At 37.2% G+C, this 23,374-nt stretch overlaps 1 protein-coding gene across 15 annotated transcripts in view; it reads left to right on the top strand.

Moving 5' to 3' along the window:
• PRRC2C (proline rich coiled-coil 2C) overlaps positions 1 to 20,856 on the top strand; it is a 99,095-nt gene extending 78,239 nt beyond the window's left edge. For 6 of the 15 annotated variants that reach the window (XM_027086331.1, XM_027086327.1, XM_027086329.1 and 3 more), the window contains 12 exons: positions 28 to 129; positions 3,532 to 3,733; positions 5,943 to 6,146; positions 8,232 to 8,344; positions 8,595 to 8,731; positions 12,331 to 12,562; positions 12,784 to 12,906; positions 14,012 to 14,230; positions 14,568 to 14,671; positions 15,062 to 15,188; positions 16,038 to 16,274; positions 18,302 to 20,856. In XM_027086331.1, the coding sequence (XP_026942132.1) occupies positions 28 to 129; positions 3,532 to 3,733; positions 5,943 to 6,146; positions 8,232 to 8,344; positions 8,595 to 8,731; positions 12,331 to 12,562; positions 12,784 to 12,906; positions 14,012 to 14,230; positions 14,568 to 14,671; positions 15,062 to 15,188; positions 16,038 to 16,274; positions 18,302 to 18,559 (2,058 nt within the window). In that variant the 3' untranslated portion in view covers positions 18,560 to 20,856. Of the gene's footprint in view, positions 1 to 27; positions 130 to 3,531; positions 3,734 to 5,942; positions 6,147 to 8,231; positions 8,345 to 8,594; positions 8,732 to 12,330; positions 12,563 to 12,783; positions 12,907 to 14,011; positions 14,231 to 14,567; positions 14,672 to 15,061; positions 15,189 to 16,037; positions 16,275 to 17,799; positions 17,853 to 18,301 lie in introns of those variants that run through there. The other 9 variants (XM_027086330.1, XM_027086328.1, XM_027086337.1 and 6 more) reach the window with 7 other exon arrangements.
• Positions 20,857 to 23,374: the final 2,518 nt, after the last annotated feature.

Here is a 23,374-nt window from a genome sequence, read left to right as displayed (position 1 = left end):
TATAATATGTGTTGCCTACCTTTTCAGGTGCCCCTGCCCAACACCCTCCCCCTCCCTAAGAGGGAGACTATACAACAGAGCTCCAGCCTAACTTCAGTTCCTCCCACTACTTTCAGCCTCACCTTCAAGGTATGTACTACATCCATTTCTAAAGGTCCTTGATTATTGCATGCAAGGGGACATAAGTTAACAATACTCTTGGTATTTTTACTAGTTTTGTGTGAAAAGCAGCAACACTAAGCTGAAGAAATGATGTCAAATTATACCTTAAAATTGTATTCGTTTCTAATACCACATAGCAGTGACTTGATAGCCTCATATTTAAAGTGAGGCGTATTATGCTTGTGAATTTTGTCTTAAAAGTACAGGAGAGCATTTTATATTTCATGTTTGTACTGAGTTCCTCTTAGAGATCTTAATAGTTATTGGATACGTAAGTTGTATAGAAAACAACTAACTTGGTGTTGCATGTTTTTTTATCCTAAGTACTAATAATGGTAAGAATGCTAATTTTCTGTCTTTCCTCTAAGTCATGTGTGAATTGAATGAATGTAATGTAGTAATTAAGAATATTTTATGAAGATGTAATTGATTAGATTAATACAAGTGATTTTGATTTGATTTTTGTTGGATAATTTTTGAGTAACGGTCCAAAAGAGTTTTACACAACACATGTTTTTTGATGTCAAGAAGTTTAGGCTTTTTTTTTTTAAATCTCCTATTCTTATAATTTTGAGCTATGTTACTAATACTTTTTTTTACAATTGAGTTATTTGAGAGTATTTTAAATCAGTTGTTCACCTCAAGATTAGTCAGTGGTTAAAAAGTACAGATGTGGAATTAAGTGAGGATTTTTTTTTTTAACTGCATTTATTTATCTCTTTGGTGCTGTTTGTTTAGTTTCATAACCTGGGCAAGTATTTATCCTCTACTGTAGCAGGGCTTTCTAATGCTACACTGGTTGCCAGTGAATCTTTTTGATGATCTTCAGGAGAGGGAGTAACTAAGTTTTTTTTAATAATGTGACCAGTGTTTATTTCTAGACTCTTTCTGTTTGATTCTCCAGCCTCCTGACCACTTGTCCCCTTGCCCCCCCCAACTTTTTTTTAATACCCCCAACTTCTTTTTAAGAAGCTGCTTAAATACAAGTTTGAGACTATAAGATTTTACAAGACAACCGCTTCTGCTTTGTGTCATCTCCATCTTTACCCAGTTCTTACTGTTTACTGCCAGTTCCTACTCAGCCTTTTTTGTTGTTTTTCCACCTGAATGACTGTCTTAACCTGTGTTTCATACTATATCTTACATGTGGTTTTTACCGTTATTCTGCTTAAGGCAGTCTCATTTCGCATAAGCAAATACAATATCATCATTAATTATTCTTCAGGCCAGTTGTTGATTCTTCAGAAAGCCTTTCCTCATTGCCTTTCACTTAATGTTTTTAACACCCCAAAAAGAAATAATATGCATTTGAATTAAAGTAAATTTAAATTAAATTGTATTAGCTTAAGGCTTTTTCTGGTTTATTTTTACTTTTTTAATTTAATTTTTATTTTATATTGGGGTATAGTTGATTTACAATGTTTTGTTAGTTTTGGGTGTAGAGCAAAGTGATTCAGTTATACCTATACATATATCCATTCTTTTTCAGATTCTTTTCCCATATAAGTTATTACAGAATGTTGAGTAGAGTTCCCTGTGCTATACAGTAGGTCCTTGTCAATTATTTTCACTTTTTTTTGGACACCTTTATTTGAGTAATTTATGAAGTATGGAAATTTCTATTATATGGGTATTGTCAACAGTATACTTGCCAAAAGGAAAAATGAATGTAGTTAAGTAATTATACTTTTTAGTTTCCTTGAATTTCCAAAATTAGAATCTAAATTTTCATGCTGCTTAAGAAATGAAATGAAACCACTGTATATGGCTTAAGTATTATGTAAGATTGATAACCTATAATTTATGTATTTCCCATACAACAAAACTGGTTGTAAAGGCATTGTAGTCTATAACATTGCTCTAAGCTATAAAATCTCAGACTGTACAAGCAAATTGCATTTTGTCTAACTTGCTAAGTGGTGGTGTGGGGGTTTTTTGTTTTTGTTTCTTACCCCCTAAGACTTTTGTTTTAAAATAAAATACATTTGAAACCAGCAAGGTGATTGTGAGGAAAAGGAAAGAGTCAAGTAAACCTAAAAGTGTCCTATGTTTTGAATTTGTAGTAATGATATTAGCCATCAAGAAGAGGTTATATTATATATAGTGTGTGTTTTAACAGAAAAGTAGGGAGATATGTGATACTTCTCAAATACTTAAAATCAGGTTGAAATTTTTAAAGTTGGTACTTCAGAGACCTACAAACTTCCCAACAGTGGTATTTTTAAATCTTATTTGTGAAAAGTACCCTGGTGTAAGTCATTGCAGCTGAATTTTATAGGTTATCTTAGATTTTTCCTCTCAGCTCAGTATTTTGACTAGTAGAACTAAAAACTTCAGAATCTCTCTGTTTGTTCCTTTCCTGTTCAAGGAGCCTCAGGATAGTTGAGGATCTACATCTGTGCTCTCCAGTTCAGTATCCACAAGCCACATGTAGTTATTGAGCACTTGAATGTGGCTAATCCAAGTTGAGGTGTGTGCTGTAAGTTTAAAATTAAATAGATGGTGGATCTGAAATGTTAATTTTTTTAATTAAAACATCTCAATGTTTGTATTGATTATAGGTTTTAATTATTATTGTAGATATATTGGGTTGAATAACATATGTTACCAAAATTAGTTTTACCTCTTTATTTTTATGTTTTAAAGTGTGGCTACTAGAAAATTTAAAATTATATGTGGCTTGCATTTGTCTGTCTGTTGAATAGCTCTAGATAGATTAAACTAAGCCTACAGGTAAAACCAGCAGCCACAAATACAAATGGTGGCAGTCAGAACCCAAAATGCTTGATGGGGTCTGGAGGTGAAACAAGAAGTGTTTCTACTGTACCCAAGCCTAAAACCTGTCTGGTTACACTGCCTTTTAAAACACTGAGCATAAAACAGCCAAACAAAAGGTACCTGTCACTTGCCATTTGAGAACTGTTGGTTTAAAAAGAAAGACTGGAGAGAATGGATATTTATTTAATGGAGGGCCTTTAGTGTCTTTCCTACTAGAATCAGAGCCTTATGTCAGTCCTAAAGGGACATGGTATTTCCATTTCCTTATTCACTGGTAGGAATAGGGACTCAGGTTTAGATGATACAAGAGCTGTGACTATATTTCACTGACCTGTTTGCCAAAGCTTTCAACAAGTTCTCTATAGAGACATAATTAAAGCCCACTGCCTCCAATTTGAGTAAAGGAGTAGAGATAAAAGAGAACATGAAAGCTTTGAAAGCCTTATGGTCCTAATCTTTATATGTGGTTTTTGAAAGGTTATAGTTGGAACACATTTATGTATATGTATTTGTTTATATATGTGTATTAGTTTTGTTAGCATAGTGATTTTCTTTTTTTTTTGGCTTTAAAAAATGTTCATTTGGTTGCAGATGGAGTCTGCACGTAAGGCATGGGAAAATTCTCCAAATGTTAGGGAAAAGGGATCTCCAGTAACTTCCACAGCACCTCCAATCGCAAGTGGAGTCAGCAGTAGTGCCAGTGGACCAAGCACTGCTAATTACAATTCATTCTCAAGTGCATCGATGCCTCAGATTCCTGTTGCTTCAGTCACTCCCACAACTTCACTATCAGGTAGAGGTCTTGTACCTTTTCTTTAAATATCTTAAATTATTTAAAGTTTCTTATGATCTTTTCCTGTTTACTATCCCTCAAAGTATTATTTGTAAAAGACAGAAGATTGCACATGAGATAATTATCAGCTGGTTTATAAACTTCTTCCCTCCCTCCCCTCTCTTGCCCTCTCCCAATTTTAATTTGGCAAATATTTAATGATGGCTTACTAAAATACTTCGCTTGACCCTCTCTTCTTCCCACCCCAACTCCCAATACACATACGGGTAAGGAATTGGTGGGAAATTTTCTGTCTTGTTCCTCTAAATTTTTCTATAAATTTCACCTTTTAATTTTTATTATTTAACTCATAGAGCTAATTAGACCAACTCGGAAATAACACAGAATCACAAAGCTTTTAAGTTTTGTGTGATCTGTATCTAATTTGAAGGAGCTCTTGGCCTAAGTCTGTTGGTTTAACATATTTTCTGGGGAAGAGTTACAGGTAGAGAATTTCCAGTCTGTGTTATTTGAGTAAATGATATCCATTAGTTTCGGGGTTTTGTTTTTGTTTTTGTTTTTTAAAGGAAAGTCCATCAGCATCCCAAGTTAAAAGATGTTTTTCTTTCTTAAATGTTTCTCTAGTGTGTAATCCTTTCATTGAACTATATTTCTTGTGGGGCTTTATCATTCTTAAAGAACCAGAGATGTTTCTGAAATATTTGACTCTAAGAAGGTATACCCTTTTACCATATGTATAACCATGTTTCTTCTACTGAAAATAGAAATTCGTTTTAAGCTTTCCTAATACTCTCTAATGTTTCCAAAACAGTCGGGAAACTCCTTTCCAATACATGTAAAATATATACAGCACAGAATTTACTTGCTTTGGCTAGTTCTCATTTAATGAATGCAGTAATGATTTTGAGTATTCTGGCTTTCTGTGCTATTTTCAAGCACCAAAAGGACTGAGGTTGTACTATAGTTATTTTGACATTATCTGGAATCAGATATATGTATTAAGACAAGCCCAGATATTCAAATCAAAAGAGAGTATTCCAACTGTACTTCTTCCCTCTTTAAACCCTTTCAGGCACTCCCCATCACCCATTTCCAAGGCATCTTCATTATGCTTACCAGCTTGGGCCCCAGACTACTTGGGTGGATAGGGGGTGAGGCTATAAAGGAACCAGGAGGAGTGTATGGTAGGAAGATTAGGAAATAAAGGGACTAGGGAGGTTCCTAGTTTTTTCTTTGGAACCCAACTACTTCCTTTCCTTTGGGTCTAGTTTCCCCACATTCCCCTCAACTAGGATAAACTTCTAACAAGGATCTTCTTGGCTAGTCATCCTACTGGTAGGTTCAAGTGCAAGAACAGAGGTACCTCAGTCTTGGTCCTCTCTTAGAACATCATTTGATATCTGAAAATAATAACTACTACATCACACTTTTGAATCAAATACCTATATTGTCATTTGCTCTAGTATTATTAATAGTTTGTCTTGTTTTTAACGTATCACTAAATACCAGTTTTTGCTGGTATATATACAAGGAGAGACAGGAATAGTCTTATGTTTATATGACTTTATAGGAGCAATTTACATTAAATTTTTATATTACATTAATAATTATTCTTAAGGCAGTTTATCCTTCTGTGTTTTTATGTCTATGCCTGGCCTTTAATAGATGTTCAAATATTTATTTATAAATAAGTGAACTTCTAAAGATTATCCTTAAGGTATTTCGCCAGAAAGAGGAAAAAAATTCTAACCTTAAGTTTATGTGACTTTTTAGGAGCAATTGTGATCTCTCAAGGCCCATTTTGTGCTAATATTTATGCCTCACCATAAATGAATGAAGCTCTTGATTATCCTTTGTGATGATTAAAAAACTAAATATTAGTTTGAGGCTAAACTATAACAATGTTGTAGGCTCTCAGCCTCCTTATTTTGTGAGTTTATTTTTAAATTTTCTCCTCATTTTAATTTTGTATTTATATTTCTCCAGATTTTATAGTCTTATTTGCATCTGATAAATGTGTCTTCCTTTTACAAGCCCCCTCATATCCACTTGTTGTCTGAGGTACCGTATATAAGCGCCTAATAAGTACACAGTGGGCATAAATATTAATTTTCCAGTTTCTGGTTGGTGCTTGAGTTTACTGTGAACATCAGTGGTACTTTAAAATATGCTACATTTCACCCTTATTTTATCCCTCCCCCGAATGTAGGAGCTGGTACCTATACTACCTCTTCTTTAAGTACAAAATCTACAACCACATCAGACCCTCCTAATATTTGTAAAGTGAAACCCCAACAATTACAGACAAGCAGCCTGCCTTCTGCAAGTCATTTTTCACAGTTAAGCTGTATGCCTTCCCTTATTGCCCAGCAGCAACAGAGTCCACAAGTCTATGTGTCTCAGTCTGCAGCAGGTAAGATGTTTGAATATAAGGAATTTAGAAAATGAAGACGTTTTAATGCTTTTTTTTCTCTCTTCCCTTACCTTTCAAGTTTAAATATTTTTTGATCTGCTTTGCAAATTTGTTTCCTCATAGAATTGAGTGCTGTCTCTCCTTGGCAAGCATTCTGGGGTGTGTGGCAATTGTTTCTTACACATATGTTATATATATAATAGACATATTAGTGTCCAGTACAGTCTATATCCATGGATTCCGAGTCTACGATTTAACCAACTGTGGATTGAAAGTAATTCGAAAAAAATGTTCACAAAGTTCTAAAAAACAAAACTTGTATTTTCTGCACACAGGTAACTATTTACATAGCACTTACATTGTATTAGGTATTGTAAGTAATCTAGAGATGATTTAAAGTATATGAGAGGGGACTTCCCTGGTGGCGCAGTGGTTAAGAATCTGCCTGCCCTGGTCCAGGAAGATCCCACGTGCCACAGAACAACTAAGCCCGTGTGCCACAACTACTGAGCCTGTGCTCTAGAGCCCACGTGCCTAGAACCCGTGCTCCGCAACAAGAGAAGCCACTGCAATGAGAAGCCCACGCACCGCAACAAAGAGTAGCCCCTGCTCTCTGCAACTAGAGAAAGCCTGCGCGCAGCAACAAAGACCCAGTGCAGCCAAAAATAAATAAATAAACAAATTGGAAATAATTAAAAAATGAAGTATATGAGAGGATGTGCTTAGGTTATATGCAAATGATATACCCCATTTTACATTTGCAGGTTTTGGTATCTGGGGGGTGGTCCTAGAACCAACCCTCTACAGATAACTGGAGTTTGTTATCTGAAACCTGACAAATTGATGATAAAGTTCATGAGGAAGAATAAACCTAAGAACAGCAAAAAAGAGAAAAAAATATTTATTGGCAGGGGGTAACTTGTCCTACTAAATGTCACAATGTTAATCTGAGTTAAATAGTAAATAAGCATTTGAAAAATATTCAAGCTCACTAATGATTTAAATTCAAAGTAAAAGGACAGTGAGGCTATTTTTTGTCTTTCCATGTGGGAAATATTAGGAAGATTGATAATACCCAGCATATTTAATACCCACTATCGATAAGGATCCACAGGTATTATTAATAGGCTCTTAAAAGTACATTGCTGGGCTTCCCTGGTGGCCCAGTGGTTGAGAGTCCGCCTGCCGATGCAGGGGACATGGGTTTGTGCCCCGGTCCGGGAAGATCCCACATGCCGCGGAGCGGCTGGGCCCGTGAGCCATGGCCTTTGAGCCTGCAGGTCCGGAGCCTGTGCTCTGCAACGGGAGAGGCCACAACAGTAAGATGCCCACGTACCGCAAAAAAAATTAAAAATAATAATAAAAAAAAGTACATTGCTAGTGAGCATATAAATTGGCAGAATTCTTTTAGAAAAGTATCTCAGGATATTTTATGTGTACATAGTCACTGTAGTAGCAGTTTCATAGTTGGGAATCTTATTGTACTGGTAAACTTACTTATTAATCAGAGATATATGTATCAGGGTGTTCATTCATTGCAGTATTGTTTATAATGATAATAAATTAAAAACAACATGGGAAGTTCTCCCAAACATACTATTATATAGAAACAGCATAATACAAAGTAGTGAGTATAAACATAGAGAAGAAATCTGTTAAGAATCTATACCAAATTCTTTCAATTATTAAATGTCAATTCTTTTGAAATATTTTGCTAAATTCTAGTTGGTAGATTTAAAATTGGAGTGGATTTGCTGGTAAACAGGTAGGTTCATTTTCAGTTTTAGTGGATTATGTAAAATTTTACTAGTTTATACTGCAGTGGCGGCACTGTATGAGAGTGTCTATTTTCGTCTGCCTTCACAAGTTCTAGAGTTTCATTGTTTTAATTTTGCATATACCTGTCTGAAAGAAGTTTTACATCTTTTTGCATTTGTATCTTTCCACATTTCTAGTTTTTCCTTGGCTGTATTAATTTTCAGAGGGCTCACTTTATTTGAAATCCGCTTTTTGGGTTTTCTGTTACTATTTGGAAAATTCTGAAGTTTAGACACTCATCGCTGCTTGTTTTTCCTGCCAATCTAGCTCAAATCCCAGCTTTCTATATGGACACAAGTCATTTATTCAATACCCAACATGCACGATTGGCTCCACCATCCTTGGCTCAGCAACAAGGCTTCCAACCAGGTCTCTCTCAGGTAAGTATCACAGGCTTCTTCCATTCTGTATTTGTTTCTTTGCATTTTTGTGGTGTGATAGTATTTGGGGGCTCAATGTAGAACTAGTAATGTATTGAAAAGAAATTTTAGATGTTTACATTTGGTTTTGTTTTAAAAAGGAACTGATACATAGCATTAATCTTTTGTTTCATATCTCGAATGTTTATTTTCCAGGTGTTGTCATTTGTGTATATGGTGTTCATATATTGTTTTTTTCATTGCATTGCAGCCAACTTCAGTTCAGCAGATTCCAATCCCTATTTATGCACCACTGCAAGGGCAGCATCAAGCCCAGCTAAGTTTGGGTGCTGGACCTGCTGTTTCCCAGGCTCAGGAACTATTCAGTTCTTCACTTCAACCATATAGGTAAAAGCTTTAAAATTATGTCTGTGATGTTGGAAACAATGTAATTGCTGAGCCTTCTTGCCATATCCTTTCTACTCCCTCCTTCCCCTCCAAAACTCAATGACCCTCTTACAAACTACATTAAATAATTGTGTTGAGTATATGTCATGAACTTCAGCCTCTGGTAATTTCTGTCAGTCTTTATTGAACAAAGTGAATCGTCAAAGCGTCTTGAAGAAGAGGCTAACAGCAGTCCTATAACAATTAGAAATCACAGAAAATACCTGCTAAAGGACCTGAAAGTTTGAGTGCCATCTCGCTGCTAACAGCTCTAAATCCAGACCTGCTCTGTGTAAGAGCTGAGGCATGGCAGATATCATTACAGTATGTAAGGGGGCAGAGGCCAGGGTGAAATATAATAAAAGCGAGAGAGTAGAGTGTCAAAGAATAGAAGTAGTGGTGATGAGTGGTGATGCTCTGTAGTGTAGAAGAAACCATTGTTTTGAAAGATTCACTACTGTAAGTTATCTTTGCAGTTAAGCAAGTAATGAAAACTGATCTTTATTGAACTTCTTTATATATGATAGTTATTCAGCCCTTTACATACACTAATTTATTTAGTTTTCACAAAACCATATAAGGTAGATTAAGTCATCCCCATTTGACATTCGAAGAAGTTGTGGGGGTTTTTTTTGTTTTGTTTTTGGATTCTTTGGTATTTTATCCTAATGTTACACTGAAAATAAGTGGCAGAGCCTGGATTTAACCCAGGTGTCTCTCATCTCCAACTTAATGAGAGTGGAAGGGTGGGGTAAGAGTTGAATGACAGCAGTGATCATGGCATAACTCAGTCATCATCATGGTATACCTGTCATTGATACTCATGGTAATGGCCCTAAACCATCAAAAAGAAAAATAAGGGACTTCCCTGGTGGCGCAGTGGATAAGACTCCACGCTCCCAGTGCAGGGGCCCGGGTTCGATCCCTGGTCAGGGAGCTAGATCCCACATGCATGCTGCAACTAAGAGTTCGCATGACACAACTAAGGAGCCCGCCTGCCGCAACTAAGGAGCCCGTGAGCTGCAAATAAGGAGCCTGCCTTCTGCAACTAAGACCTGGTGCAACCAAATAAATATATAAGTAAATAAATATTTAAAAAAAAGAAAAATTCCTTTCAGGACATTTACTGTAAAGAAGGTTGCAAAACTAGGCATTTCCTTTTGGAATTTTGCTTTTTAAGTGGTTCAGGTAGAATTTCCATACTTTATAGATTAAACTTTGCATCAATTGATACAGCTCATTTCTTTCAGATTACGTTTTACTCCTAAAGAAGCTAGGCTCAGCTAATCAAACTTTCTCAAAGGAACGGAGTTATTAGTAAACTTAATAAATGTGGCTCTCACTTCATTTTTTATTAAAGATTATTCAGTAGAATTTAGTACATCTGTATAATTATATAGTATGTTTTATTTTCTGGTATTATTCTGTCATACCAGAGTAATGGTATAGTATGACAGTTTGGGTTTGGTTATTCCAAGAAATTCTCTCTCACTACAAGTAAAATTATTTACCCCAACTGGAATTATAGGCAATCTCTTTCATGTTATTAAATTTGAGGTTATCTTGAAATTTGTGGTAAAAATTAAAATTTTAAGGCTTCCCTGGTGGCGCAGTGGTTGGGAATCTGCCTGCCAGTGCAGGGGACGTGGGTTCGAGCCCTGGTCTGGGAAGATCCCACATGCCGTGGAGCAACTAAGCCTGTGAGCCACAACTACTGAGCCTGCACGTCTGGAGCCTGTGCTCCGCAACGGGAGAGGCCGTGACAGTGAGAGGCCCGCGCACCGCGATGAAGAGTGGCCCCTGCTCTCCGCAACTGGAGAAAGCCCTCACACGGAAACGAAGACCCAACACAGCCAAAAATAAATAAATAAATTTATTTTTTAAAAAAAAAATTAAAATTTTAAAACTTCAGTAGATTTAGATATAGCAAATAGATTTAATCTCAGAACTAATCTCCTTTTAATTGGTACTGGCTGTTTGAAACATTGTTGAAAAGTTTGCTACTTTTCAGCTCTGTTAAAAAGAGTTTAGTAATTAATAGTAAGGTCTTCCATAGCCATGGGAGATGGATTAGCAATGCAATTCTGTATTTGTAACCCCCATTTTAACAATTGCCTTGGAAGATGTACTTTTTTTTTTCAGTACGCGGGCCTCTTACTGTTGTGGCCCCTCCCGTTGCGGAGCACAGGCTCCGGGTGCGCAGGCTCAGCAGCCATGGCTCACGGGCCCAGCTGCTCCGTGGCATGTGGGATCTTCCCAAACCGGGGCACGAACCCATGTCCCCCTGCATTGGCAGGCAGACTCCCAACCACTGCACCACCAGGGAAGCCCCAGAAGATGTACTTTTTAAGACCAGACCTGTTCAATAGAAATATAAGCTGTATATGTAATTGTGGCAAATGGCTACTTGGAAGGCACCAGTTTCAACTTTGAAAGTAGTTGTTTGTATCCCTACCGCATCATTCTGCTGTTTCTTGTTCTGAACGTAACTAGCATAGTGTTTATTAACAGGGAATCCTTGAATTAATTTCTGCCAGGACCAGGGTAGTTTTAACAGTATGCTTATGTTTTACATTTTATATTTGAAACAGATTATAAGTGGACATTGTAAAGAATACTTGTGACCCTAGACTAGTGCTCCTGCTTAATGGGTTTTGTTCCTGTCACATGTGTAAAGATTGGACGCCTCCATCCCAGAAATAATAGGGCAGTCTAAGGTTAGATTTCAGCATTGTATTTTTTTTGAAACCTTTCAAATGTGCAGTACAGTATTATTAACTATAGTCACCATGCTGTACATTACATCCCCATGACTTATTTTATAATGGGAGGTTTATACCCTTTGACCATAATAGTGTGTTGCATATCTGAACATTGCTAAGAGAACAGATCTTAAAAAGTTCTCATCACAAGGAAGAAAAAAATGTGTAACTGTGTGGTGACAGATGTTAACTAGACTCATTGTGATCATTTTGCATACATACAAATACCAAATCATTATGTTGTACACCCGAAACTAGTGTAATGTTATAAGTCCCTTATACCTCAATTAACAAAACAAAATTTTGTGGGTAATCTTGTTGCTAACTACTACTCTGCTTCATTCCATAGAGGTCTTGAGACCTCTTAGAGGAAAAATATATGTACATATATATGTATGTATGTATATACACACACATATATGTGGAAGTAATGAAATACGAATAACGAAAGTCAGAGCTATTGGGGTCTATAAATTTGAATAGAATGTCAATACCAAAGAGAAAAACAGCAGATTTGGTTCTGAGCTGGCTAATGAACACATGAAAAGAGAATTATTCTCATTGTTAAAGAGAAGGAAATCTTACCATTTCCTCAGGAAGAGCAAGCCTTTTCCCAGAACTTTTACATGGGGAGCTTTGCTGTATACAGGGCTCTAAATCTTGAAACAAGTGCTTTAGACACACTCTGCCTCTTTAATTGTGCTGATTAGAGTATTTGGTCATTTGAGATACTCATTCTTAAGATTCCAGATAGAATTAACTTCTAACACAAGCCTTTTCTCTTTAATACTTCTGTAGATCTCAGCCAGCCTTCATGCAAAGCAGTCTATCCCAGCCATCTGTGGTACTTTCTGGTACTGCCATCCACAACTTCCCAGCTGTCCAACACCAGGAACTTGCCAAGGCACAGTCGGGTCTTGCCTTTCAGCAAACTTCAAATACTCAGCCTATTCCTATACTGTATGAACATCAGTTGGGTCAGGCATCAGGACTAGGGGGTTCCCAACTGATTGATACACATCTTCTCCAGGTAAGGCAGGAGCTAGAATCATGCACTGTCTTTGTATTCCTATGCAGCAAATTATTTAAGAAAACAGTTTTGAAAGAAAAAATGTTAAATGGCACAGTGGAAAAAATAAGATCTTCCTTTCTATCTAATGCTAAAATTCTTAGAGCTTACTTTGAAGTCATGATCTTGATATCTGAACTGAAAAATATTTCAATCTTAACTTCTTACAAAATATTTTCTAGGCTAGAGCGAATCTTACCCAGGCTTCAAATCTTTATTCTGGACAAGTACAACAGCCTGGTCAGACAAATTTTTATAACACTGCCCAGTCACCAAGTGCTCTCCAGCAGGTAAACTATGGCATGGTAAATTTCCTCAATTTTCTTTACTATTATTGTTGTTGTTGCTGCTGTTGCTGTTGCTGTTGCTTTTGTTATTGATGGGGAATTTAAATAGAACCAAGATGGGGAAGTGGTGCAGTGGTTTCAGACTTCTCTCTGAGATGTCTCGGAATTCCATGGGGTCCACTAGTAGTGGGACATGTTTCAGTCCTATACCACCCCTCTTCTCACCCCCACTTCAATCCATTATGTTTTTTACCTCTTTTTAAAATGGATTTCTGTGTAATCATTTATTTTAACAAAAGATTCCACAAATGTAAAAATTTGAAAACCATTGTCCAGGATATGCAGTTACATGTAAGTGTGATAAATGCTTTACCCATTCGTGCTAGAGGTGAAGGAAGACCCTGAAGACCACCACACCGGTTAATATAATACATAGGACTGTGTGGCAGAATTATGACAGTAAAAATGACAAACACATTTCTTAAGTATATGAATGTAATAATAATTTTCAGTGGAAAATGTATATTTTTATGAAACTATCTCCTCTGGCAATGTCATTAATCAGCTTACTCTTTGAAAGTTGGTAGAGGGCTGGAGGAGAGAGGCAAGCCATTAGTCATTTTCTCATAACTATTTTTGGTGGCTATTTTAGGGGGTGAGAATTCAAAAAATATCACCACATTGACATTCAAATTAAATATTATTTGTATGAAAACTGAAAGACTATTTTTTTGTCAAAGCTCATTTTGACCACACCTGAAAACAGTATAAAAATGTCTGTTATAAAAATGAAAGTTGTAACTGGTTTCTTAAATTGTATATTCATAATTTTATTGTATTTTGTGGTTATTAGGCATGTACTATGGGTTAATTCAAAGATAGTCATAATTATTTTATATGTATAGTTTCTCTACTGCTAATCTGTTTTATTGTTGCACATTTAATAAAAGAATGGAGATAGTCACTAAGCAAACTATTTATATGTGAAATATAGTAATAGATTGAAGTATTCTGTTTAAAACATTACTCAAAAGTATTTGAAGAGTCATGTATAATATATAGTAAAAGGGATATACAACAGGTCTGAGCAAATAGTTACAGTTTCTGTTTGCTTATTTTCTAGGTTACAGTACCTTTACCAGCCTCCCAGCTTTCCTTGCCTAATTTTGGATCCACCGGGCAGCCTTTAATTGCTCTGCCTCAGACTCTTCAGCCCCCATTACAGCATACCACCCCACAAGCACAGGCCCAGAGCATGAGTCGTCCTGCACAAGTAAGCCAGCCTTTCAGGGGATTAATCCCTGCTGGAACACAGCACAGCATGATCGCAACCACAGGAAAAGTAAGTGAAGAGAAATTTACGCAGTTTCTTTGAGAATTTAAGGCCATGAGTTTAGATATGCATCTGTGTAGTATATAAAAATAAAATGCATCAGTTTTTACCACCCTCCAAGAAATGTCAAACTCAATATACTTATTTTTTATCTACTCTCTGTTAATGTGTTTGGTCCCCTCTGGTTTTTACCTAATAACAAAGAATTCATAAATTTTGTGGAGGAATTTTGTACTAAGGTTCTTTGCACTTTGCCAGATGAAGTTATCATATATAGAATACTAAACACAGCACTTTAGTTTATGGAATTGCAGAAATATTAAGTTTACTTTATGCTCTTTCTCAGATGTCTGAAATGGAACTAAAAGCCTTTGGAAGTGGCATTGATATAAAACCAGGCACACCTCCAATCAGCGGTAGAAGCACCACACCAACGTCTAGTCCTTTCCGGTAAAATGGGCCTTTAAATTTGCTTATAGAATATCCGAATAACTGAGCACCATTTGTTTGTTAGATACTTAATGCCACTTTTCCTATAGTAAGTATAAGACATTCTGATAGTTTTACCAAAATGTTAAGCTATTAAGTTATTAAGAATGTATTTGCTGTACTCTATTTTAAGAAAAAAAAATCTAACCCAGGGAAAATCTAGCTAGTGTGCTTTCTCACATCTGCACCTCCAGTGTCTCTTCATTACCACCATAATGTTTGGTAACTCACCTTGGTAAATTTGCATCAACTACCAAGTATGATGAATCTACCAAGAGCAATGTCTCTAAAAATCTAACAGCATCATTTATGTGGCACTACCGTACTGACCAGTGATGGCTTCTTTCCAAGGGCTACTTCCACAAGTCCGAACAGCCAGTCCAGCAAAATGAACAGCATTGTCTATCAGAAGCAGTTCCAGTCAGCCCCTGCCACTGTGAGAATGACACAACCTTTTCCTACACAGTTTGCACCCCAGGTGGGCAGATATAAGTGAGAAATGAGTATTATTTACTTGCAGGTGATTGCTAATCTGGCTAATTCTCTGATTTAATAATCTTGCCGTATTATAACCAGTTTAGAAACAGTTTTTAGTAAATTTATGACATTCAAATATATTCTCTACAATCTTTAGCTAGACACAAGTAGTAACCATATAGTTCTAAAGCAGACAATTGAAATATAGTCATAAGATTCCCCACACAGCTCTGATCATTCATTTCAGTCCTGATCCTTTTATCTTTTTGAAGATGACTTTTCAGAGAAGGGTCCCAGTGCTTAACGTTTTCTAGTTTTAAAGTTGGGGGGTGGGGGGGTTGGTTTTTGTTTTTTTAAGATAACTATATGTAGTTGAGCTGGAAATTCAAAAAGGTGTTCTATTGTATGTGTAAAAATGTTGGCTTCCCTTTGCTAATCATATGGAAGGACTAACTAAAGTTAATAAGCACTCTCATATATTTGTTGAATTAGTATTATTTTCATTTATCTTCAGATTATATTTGGTATAGGTATGTGCCTTTTCTGCAGTTATATCTTTTTTTAAAGATATCCTAATTAATAGCCTTTCTGTCTCCCCTTCAGAATTTGTAGCTGAAATGCTAGAACCAACTCAAGTGCCATAGCATGCTTTGCCTAATTTTTCGGTTAGATTCTCCAAGCATGGCCCATTTGTTCTTGGTCCTTGTAATAGAATGGCACAAACCCATACACTTCCTTTCACTGACAGAATGGGCACAGATTTACTCTGGGATAAGCCAACCTGGTCTAGTTGGCAAATTTTTTCTTTTTTTAACAGTTCAATGTTGTATGTTTTGTTTTTTTCACTCAGATTCTCTCTCAGCCTAACCTGGTCCCTCCATTGGTAAGAGCCCCACATACTAACACCTTCCCAGCGCCTGTTCAGAGGCCACCAATGGCACTGGCCAGTCAGATGCCTCCTCCGCTGACCACAGGCCTCATGAGCCATGCTCGTTTGCCACATGTAGCCAGGGGTCCTTGTGGATCACTATCTGGAGTCAGAGGTAATCAGGCCCAGGCTGCGTTGAAGGCTGAACAAGACATGAAGGTTAGTACAGTGTTAACAGCCAACAGAGCAAGAATCTGTCTCTGAACCATGTCTTAAGATGCCTCTGGACCCATAACTGCATATCCAGGCATTCATTGTCTTAGCAGACTTTTAACCAAACTAACTACTTTTATTCATCCTACCCCGCCCCCCTTTTTTAATTTCTTTTTTTTCTCCCTACCCTCCCCACACTTTTTTCTTTCTTTTTTTTAATGTTTTTGTTGTTTTTTGTTTTTTGCAGCTATAGTCAGCAAACAAGTTAACATTTTAAACTCTGTGGCCAAATGAATTGCTTACAAAATAAATATTTGAGGGAGATCTAAGTTTAGCTGCTACATTTTTTGGAAGAGCAAATAAGTAATATGAATAATTATAGGCTTCCCCATTTTCTTTTTTTTTTTTTCTCCCTTTCCACCCCACCCCCATCCCCCCATCCCAAGATATAAATCATGGTTATGTGAAAACTCTGGAATGGGTGAGGCATTTACCTATCTTGATTTTTCTTCCTTCATGAGTCATCCAAGTATAGTTTTCTTCTCAAACTGGTTTCATACCCTTTTTTTTGCCTGCCACCTGAGACAGCCATATTCCACAACAGATTGTATAGTGTAGATGAAGAACTCAAAAAGCACTTTGGGATCCTTCGTGATAAAAGGCGCTGATAAACTTGAGGTTTGCTAATGCAGAAGGGTGCCTTTAGGAGTCTGTGTGGGGACAGTTTTTATAGCATAAACCTTACCTGTCTGCCTGTACAGCTAGCTGAATCAGTTTATTTCTGTTTCTACACTTAACTTCAGAGGTCTTAATAATTTTGCCAATTTTGTCACTTTATATATCAGGTCAGACAAGAACAAAGAAAAGCTTACTGCTTTCAAATGGGAAATGTCCATAGTAAATGCTTTACTCTGAATTAGAAACATGTTTGTGACAATCCTGCTAGAAAATTCGGTTGACTGAGTAAAGTTTCTTTCTGGGTGGATATCCCTTGTTTCTGATGCTGAGTAATCAGATTTAAAGACTGCCCTGCAGTGAAATGCTTGTTAAATGTTACCCATTTTAAAATAGGCTGTGTGCCTAGGATTTCCATCCATTCATAACTATTAAAAATACTAGTATGTGTAGAAATCTTTGGAAACCATTTGGCCTTGGTTTCCAGTTCTCTTGCCTTCTTGGCACTTGATTTTCATACATCCCCATGTTGGAAATGACATTAGAGCTTAATAATGAATGGGCTGGGGAAGGATACAGATTTCATGAAAATTGCTTCAGATCTTTGAATATAGTACAGGTTACCTATAGAACATGAAGGGCTTTTGTTATATGCAAGAGGTGTAGAAACTTTAGTTTTAATTGTGTATGTTATACAATGGTATAATTTACAGATTGACGTAAGTATATTCTGTGGGGGCACAGAGTCAATAAAACTAGGAAATTATTTTACCAGCTCAGAATGTGGTAGGAGCTATCAGAACTTAGTGATCAAGTGAAGTTGTAGTTACTAATTTCTGATGCTCTTCCCCTGCAGAAGAGAGCTGTGGGAAGAGGACTCAGCCACAAGACATTTGGTCCTAGGTGTTGGTAATGCCACAATATAAGTGCTTCCTTTTCATTTTATTGTAGACCACATATTGATAACTAGAAGTTTTAAGTATTACATATATGTTTTCAAATTTGCAAGCAGCCTCCCTAAATAAAATTTAATATCAATAAGCTTTGTTCCAGAAAAGATACAAACCAACAACAATTTCTATTTTATTATTTTATAAAAGGGCAAACTTTGAAAAGATGGTGGGAGGTGGTCCTATTCTTTTTATATTTTTTTTAATTTTTTTTTTAAATCACATGGAATGTTTTCAAAAACAGGAAGAAATCTATCCATTAAAAGCCAAAAGATCAGTGAGGTACTTTGGGGCCAAACCAACATGGGGAAAACTGATTTGTGATTGGTAAAAGAATTTGAACTGAGCTTGATTGACAAGCTTTGGTAATACTGTAGCATTTTCAGTTGTTGTTTCTCATTTTTTAAGGCAAAGCAGAGAGCAGAGGTTCTTCAGTCCACGCAGCGGTTCTTCTCTGAACAGCAACAGAACAAACAGATAGGAGGCAAAGCCCAGAAAGTGGACAATGATTCAAGTAAACCTCCTGAAACACTGACCGACCCTCCTGGTGTCTGTCAGGAAAAAGTAGAAGAAAAGCCACCCCCTGCACCCACCATAGCCACCAAACCTGTTAGAACTGGACCAATCAAACCTCAGGCAATCAAAACCGAAGAAACAAAATCCTAAAGGCTGTGGGCTGTTGCAGGGGGTTGGGGGAAGGGAGAGGGGAAAGAGGGAGGATGAAGTCAGATAATGCCAGCAGCCAAAGGGGTAAAATGGTCTCTGACGTTATCCTGTCCAGAGCTTGGAGGTGCACAAGGGACATAGGAGCAATTTACACTGACACCCAGCTGCTGCACCAGTAAAAATGAGGCTTTGCCAGCTTGCACCTACTATATAACATGCATTCTGTTGATGGCCATGCATCTTCAGTCAGAAATTTATATACGAATATGTGCACACATTCCTTGAGTGCATATAATTTAGAACTAAAATCCTTATGGTTAGATGAAACACCAGAAATGTGAGGGCAGTAACATCACAGAGGAATAGCTCAGCCTGAACAATGCAATGATCCCAGCTAAGACATCAGACGTGGTTTCTTTGCTCCGTTATGTTCTTTGGATATGGTTATAGCATTTATAGGCTTGGTGGTGAAGAACAGAAGATAACTGGTGCTGGATAGAGGAGCCTTATTTTTTATTATGGCAGCTTGCTATTTTTGTAACGTGGTGATTGAGTTGAACACAATCAAAGTACAGTAACTGATCTCCCCTTCTTCCTGAATGAGTGAGCAGATGATGAAATATTGTCGTCAGCATCCTTGAACATATCCAGGTGGGCAGTGTTTGGCTACTGCTTCTGTTTGAAAAGATGCTGTGTTTTGGTTGTGGCCCAAAGGTTTGATGTGCTACTTGGCATTTTCTTTCTTCCGTGGAGCTCTTACGGTTCAGACACAACAGAGTTGGTCAAATACTAGTTAGGTTGAATCTTGCTTGCCTCTACTCAGTCATCTTTGTATGAATCCAGTAGTTTTTTTTATTTTTTAAAACGGTTTTTAGCTGATGTTCATGAAGATCAGTGAGTACCTAGAACTGTGCCACTAAAGAAAGGAAATCCTATCTAAGAAGGTGCATTTCTGCACTAGAGCTGTGTTATAACCATCCTTTGGGCCCTCTGCTGGAAAAGTAGAATCAAGTCTCAAATAATGCCTTTTTAATTATATCCTCTAGTATTATAGATGTAGGACAGTACTGTATCATACCTCTGTGAATGTAAAATATCTTGTACCTGCTTTATGATACGTAGTAGTGACCGTGCTTTATCAGATCTGTTTTTAATGACGTTATTCTAGAATGTTTTCTTTCCAGATGATAATTGAGAAGCTAATTAAAAAAAAAAAAAAATGGTGCCAGGTACCACAACAGTAACAGAATTTGCTGTTTTCTGAGGTTTTGTTTTTTACTTTTTTTTTTAATGGAGTGCGCTGGATGTCTCTATAATTTTGTTCAGATGACTGCAGAACCTGGAAAAGCTGTTGCTGCTATTGATGCATAACATACTGCTATTGGTCTTTTTATATAAATAAATAAATCTATCTATATATATATATACATATATATATAATTTGAATTTTTGGAAACTTTAGCTGTGCTGTCAACTTTGGAGAAGTATCCCAGTTGTACCGTGTTGGGTTGGCATTGTACAGAAATCAACAGCCATATTGGTCTAGAAACATTAAACATAATTTTTTCCATTTGTATAGGGGTAACGCACTGTATTAAATATGTAAGGTCTTATCTACATGGGTTTGATTACAGAAACTAATAAAGTATTCTCTAAATAATGAGTCTTGGAGCTTCTTATCCATTCCTAAAATCTGAAGCAAGAAGGCTTGTCACATACCAAAAAGAGTGATCAAGACTACATTATGCTCTAGGAAAAAAGTCATCATCCCAAGACTTGATTTCTAACTTTCAAAAACTCTAAAGCTTATTCAATCAAAGTAAAGATTGTTTCAGAGGATAATGTTTATGGCTCCTGTTCTCAAGGTAGCCATACTCCTGTTGAAAGCAGTCTGCCAAGGAGGAGGAGAAGAGAAGTCTTTCTTGATGATGCAAAGTGCTGAATGTAGAAAATAGAATCGCCATGCTTCTGGCTGGAAATGGAAGGACCCAAAATAGATCTCAGTACTTATATTTGTATTTTTCTTATTTTTGCTAGCACATTCATAGCCATTATCACCCACACAAGCAGACAGTAAGGGAGTTTGTTTTATCATTCACTCAATTTGTGAAGTGAAGTACTGAGGGATTTCAATTGCCTAAAATCCTGTATCCAGAACGTGTGGCTTCCAGATCCAGCTTTAGGAAAACTAGTAAATTCAGTTACTAATAACCTGTGTGCCTTTTTTACTCATAGATGCTGTGATTCTTAAACATTGAAAGTATGCAAGTACTAATAAACCCTACCTTGATGTCCAAGCTTTCCAGTCTCAGGTTTTTCTCTAAATGTGCTCTAATTTGGTATGATGGAGAAGGCTGGGAACACAAGCCTCTACCAAAATGCTGTAGTCACTACTTCACATATGTGCCTTCTCACTCACTTCCATTACCACTCTTTCATATTCTCATCCTTAAGTTCAGTCCTCCTAAATTTTAGGACTTTTAGGACTTACAGAGTGACCAACCAGCTGTATAGTGTGCACCGTCTTCACTTACAAGCCACCAAGTATGTGCTGTTCAGTTGGTTGTGTTAATTTGAAACCATTAATACCTTAGGCCCTTTATTAGCTAGGATCTACAGTGGAAAAAATGACAATGAAAGTATAGCCAATGAAAGAAAGATATTTGTATAAGTTCTTCTCCACAGTTTGGTCATATAAATCTTATCTCTGGCTTGAGGTCTTTCAGGTTGCCATCACTGATACCTGACCTCTATTTCCTGGGTCCCTCAAGCTGTCTTCTTCCAGTCAATCTCTCCCTTCCCCTGCCATATATCCATACTGCTTAACTTCTAAGTATGATTAAAACCTTCTAAAAGTATTTAGGTAATACTAATCTGGTCTTGTTTCTCACCATTTCTTGATACACTAGGTAGTAAGTAGTAGAATTATATGTAAATTTTGGTCTTACTGGTTTCTGAGCAAAAAAAGCGAAGTCAACAATTTGTTCATCTGAGATGAAAAGGGAGCCCCTAAATGAGTTAATATTCAGTGGAGAATTAGAGTGCGGAAATTTCATTAATCAGGCCTGAGGTTCCAGATGAATAAGTCTTAGGTTCAGGTTCAAGGATGATGTAGAGGGACAGAAAAAGGATGGACAGATGTATCTTGGCCCGCTGGAGTTAGATTTGGAAGTGTTCAATTTCAGTTAATTTCACACTGTTAGGTGTGGAATGATACGTGGTTTACTGACTTAGGGTTGTGGTTTTCAAATTGGAAGTACACATACTGTTCAACTGAAGCAGTTTTACTTTAAAATTTTGGCCAAGGGATTCATCTGCTACAAAACACAAGCATTAACATGAATAAGGTTAATTGATTCCAGAGAGGAGCTGCCCTCTCAAACTCTTTAATATGAGAAGCCAAAAAGACGATTGTACCAAGAGTAAAGCCACACTTCCCACAGAAGGTGGTAGTGATACCCATTGGGGGGATTGATTGGGTCTTGAATTTCTATAACCTGGGAATAGAAATGGATGTTATAAAGTTCCCTCTTAAACAGCTCAGTTACCAGAATTTTATATCCAGCTTAAAGCCTCATGGGGGAAAAACAATTCTCATAGACATTACCACCTTTTTTTCCTCAGCAGCCCAGAATCAGGGCATAGTTCAGGTGCTTGAGTTTTGTTTTAACCCTCCTGGCCAAGTAGGCCTCCCACATAAAGCAATCCTATTCCTAACCATAGGGAAAGGCACACGGGCACTCCTATTTATTCCAGAAACATTTGTGCAGCACCTAACACATGGGAAGCATCATCCTTGCTAGGTCCTAAGTGTTTAAAGCCAAAGGCATGATTCCACCCTCCAAGAAGCTCACAGTTTAAGAGACAGTGTGACCAAACAGTAGTGGTACTTCCCTGGTGGTTTAGGTTACTGAAGGGACAGGACCTAGCCACCAGTGCCAGACCATGCTCATACTCCTTCTAAAGTTCCCATCCACATCCATAGTACAAAGGCTTCTCCCAAGTACATTCTGACCAGAGAACACAGGGAAAAGTGGTAACACAAAGAGTAACACTCTCCGGCCACACGTGTCCAAAACTAGCTTCTTCCTTAGTCCTCCTGCTATGTCTGCATAAAAGTAGGAAACAGAAAATGCCAATGTGCCAGGGACTGTCCTAATAACCGTGTATCAACTGATGCCTCCCAATACCCTTAAAAGGTATTTTTATTCTCATTTATACTTGAGGAGAATGAGGCATAGATAACTTGCCCAAGGATATGCAGTAAGTGTAGGAGCCAGGATTTGGTCCAGGAAGTCTCTGATTCTCAAAGCACAAGCTCTTAACTACTGAGCTGAACTGCTATGAAAGCACTGGACTTGAAGTTACTAAGAAAATCACAACTCTTATGTCTGTTTCTCCAGCTCTAAAACGGAAATGATTCAGTCTTCCTCACAGGTTTTGATTAAATGAAATAAAATATATATACATACACACACATATATCCACACACACTATGCCTGGTGTTTGGCAGGTTGCAATAAAGTGATTCATGCCTTGCTAAATCCACATAGCTTAATCTAAACTAGTATCTATGCTCTTCAGAAAACTGGAATTTCTAACCCTTCCACTATGTGAGCATAAAATAAGTCTGCATCTCAGAAGAGGACACTTACCTGACCACGCTGGTACCCTGACCTCAGCCTCCAGAACTAGATAAGTTATAGAAGAGCTGCCAAGATGGCAGAGTAGAAGGACCCTAAGTTCACCTCCTCTCACGAGCAGACCAAAATCACAACAGTCTGCAGGATGACCATCACTGAAAAAGACTAAAAC

Source organism: Aethalodelphis obliquidens, unplaced genomic scaffold (genome assembly GCF_003676395.1).
Source record: "Aethalodelphis obliquidens isolate GAN/ISIS:26980383/991018 unplaced genomic scaffold, ASM367639v1 scaffold55, whole genome shotgun sequence".
NCBI classification, from domain to species: Eukaryota; Metazoa; Chordata; class Mammalia; order Artiodactyla; family Delphinidae; genus Aethalodelphis; species Aethalodelphis obliquidens.
The sequence above is the reverse complement of the archived record's forward strand: the minus strand, read 5'-3'. Positions and strand labels throughout refer to the sequence as shown.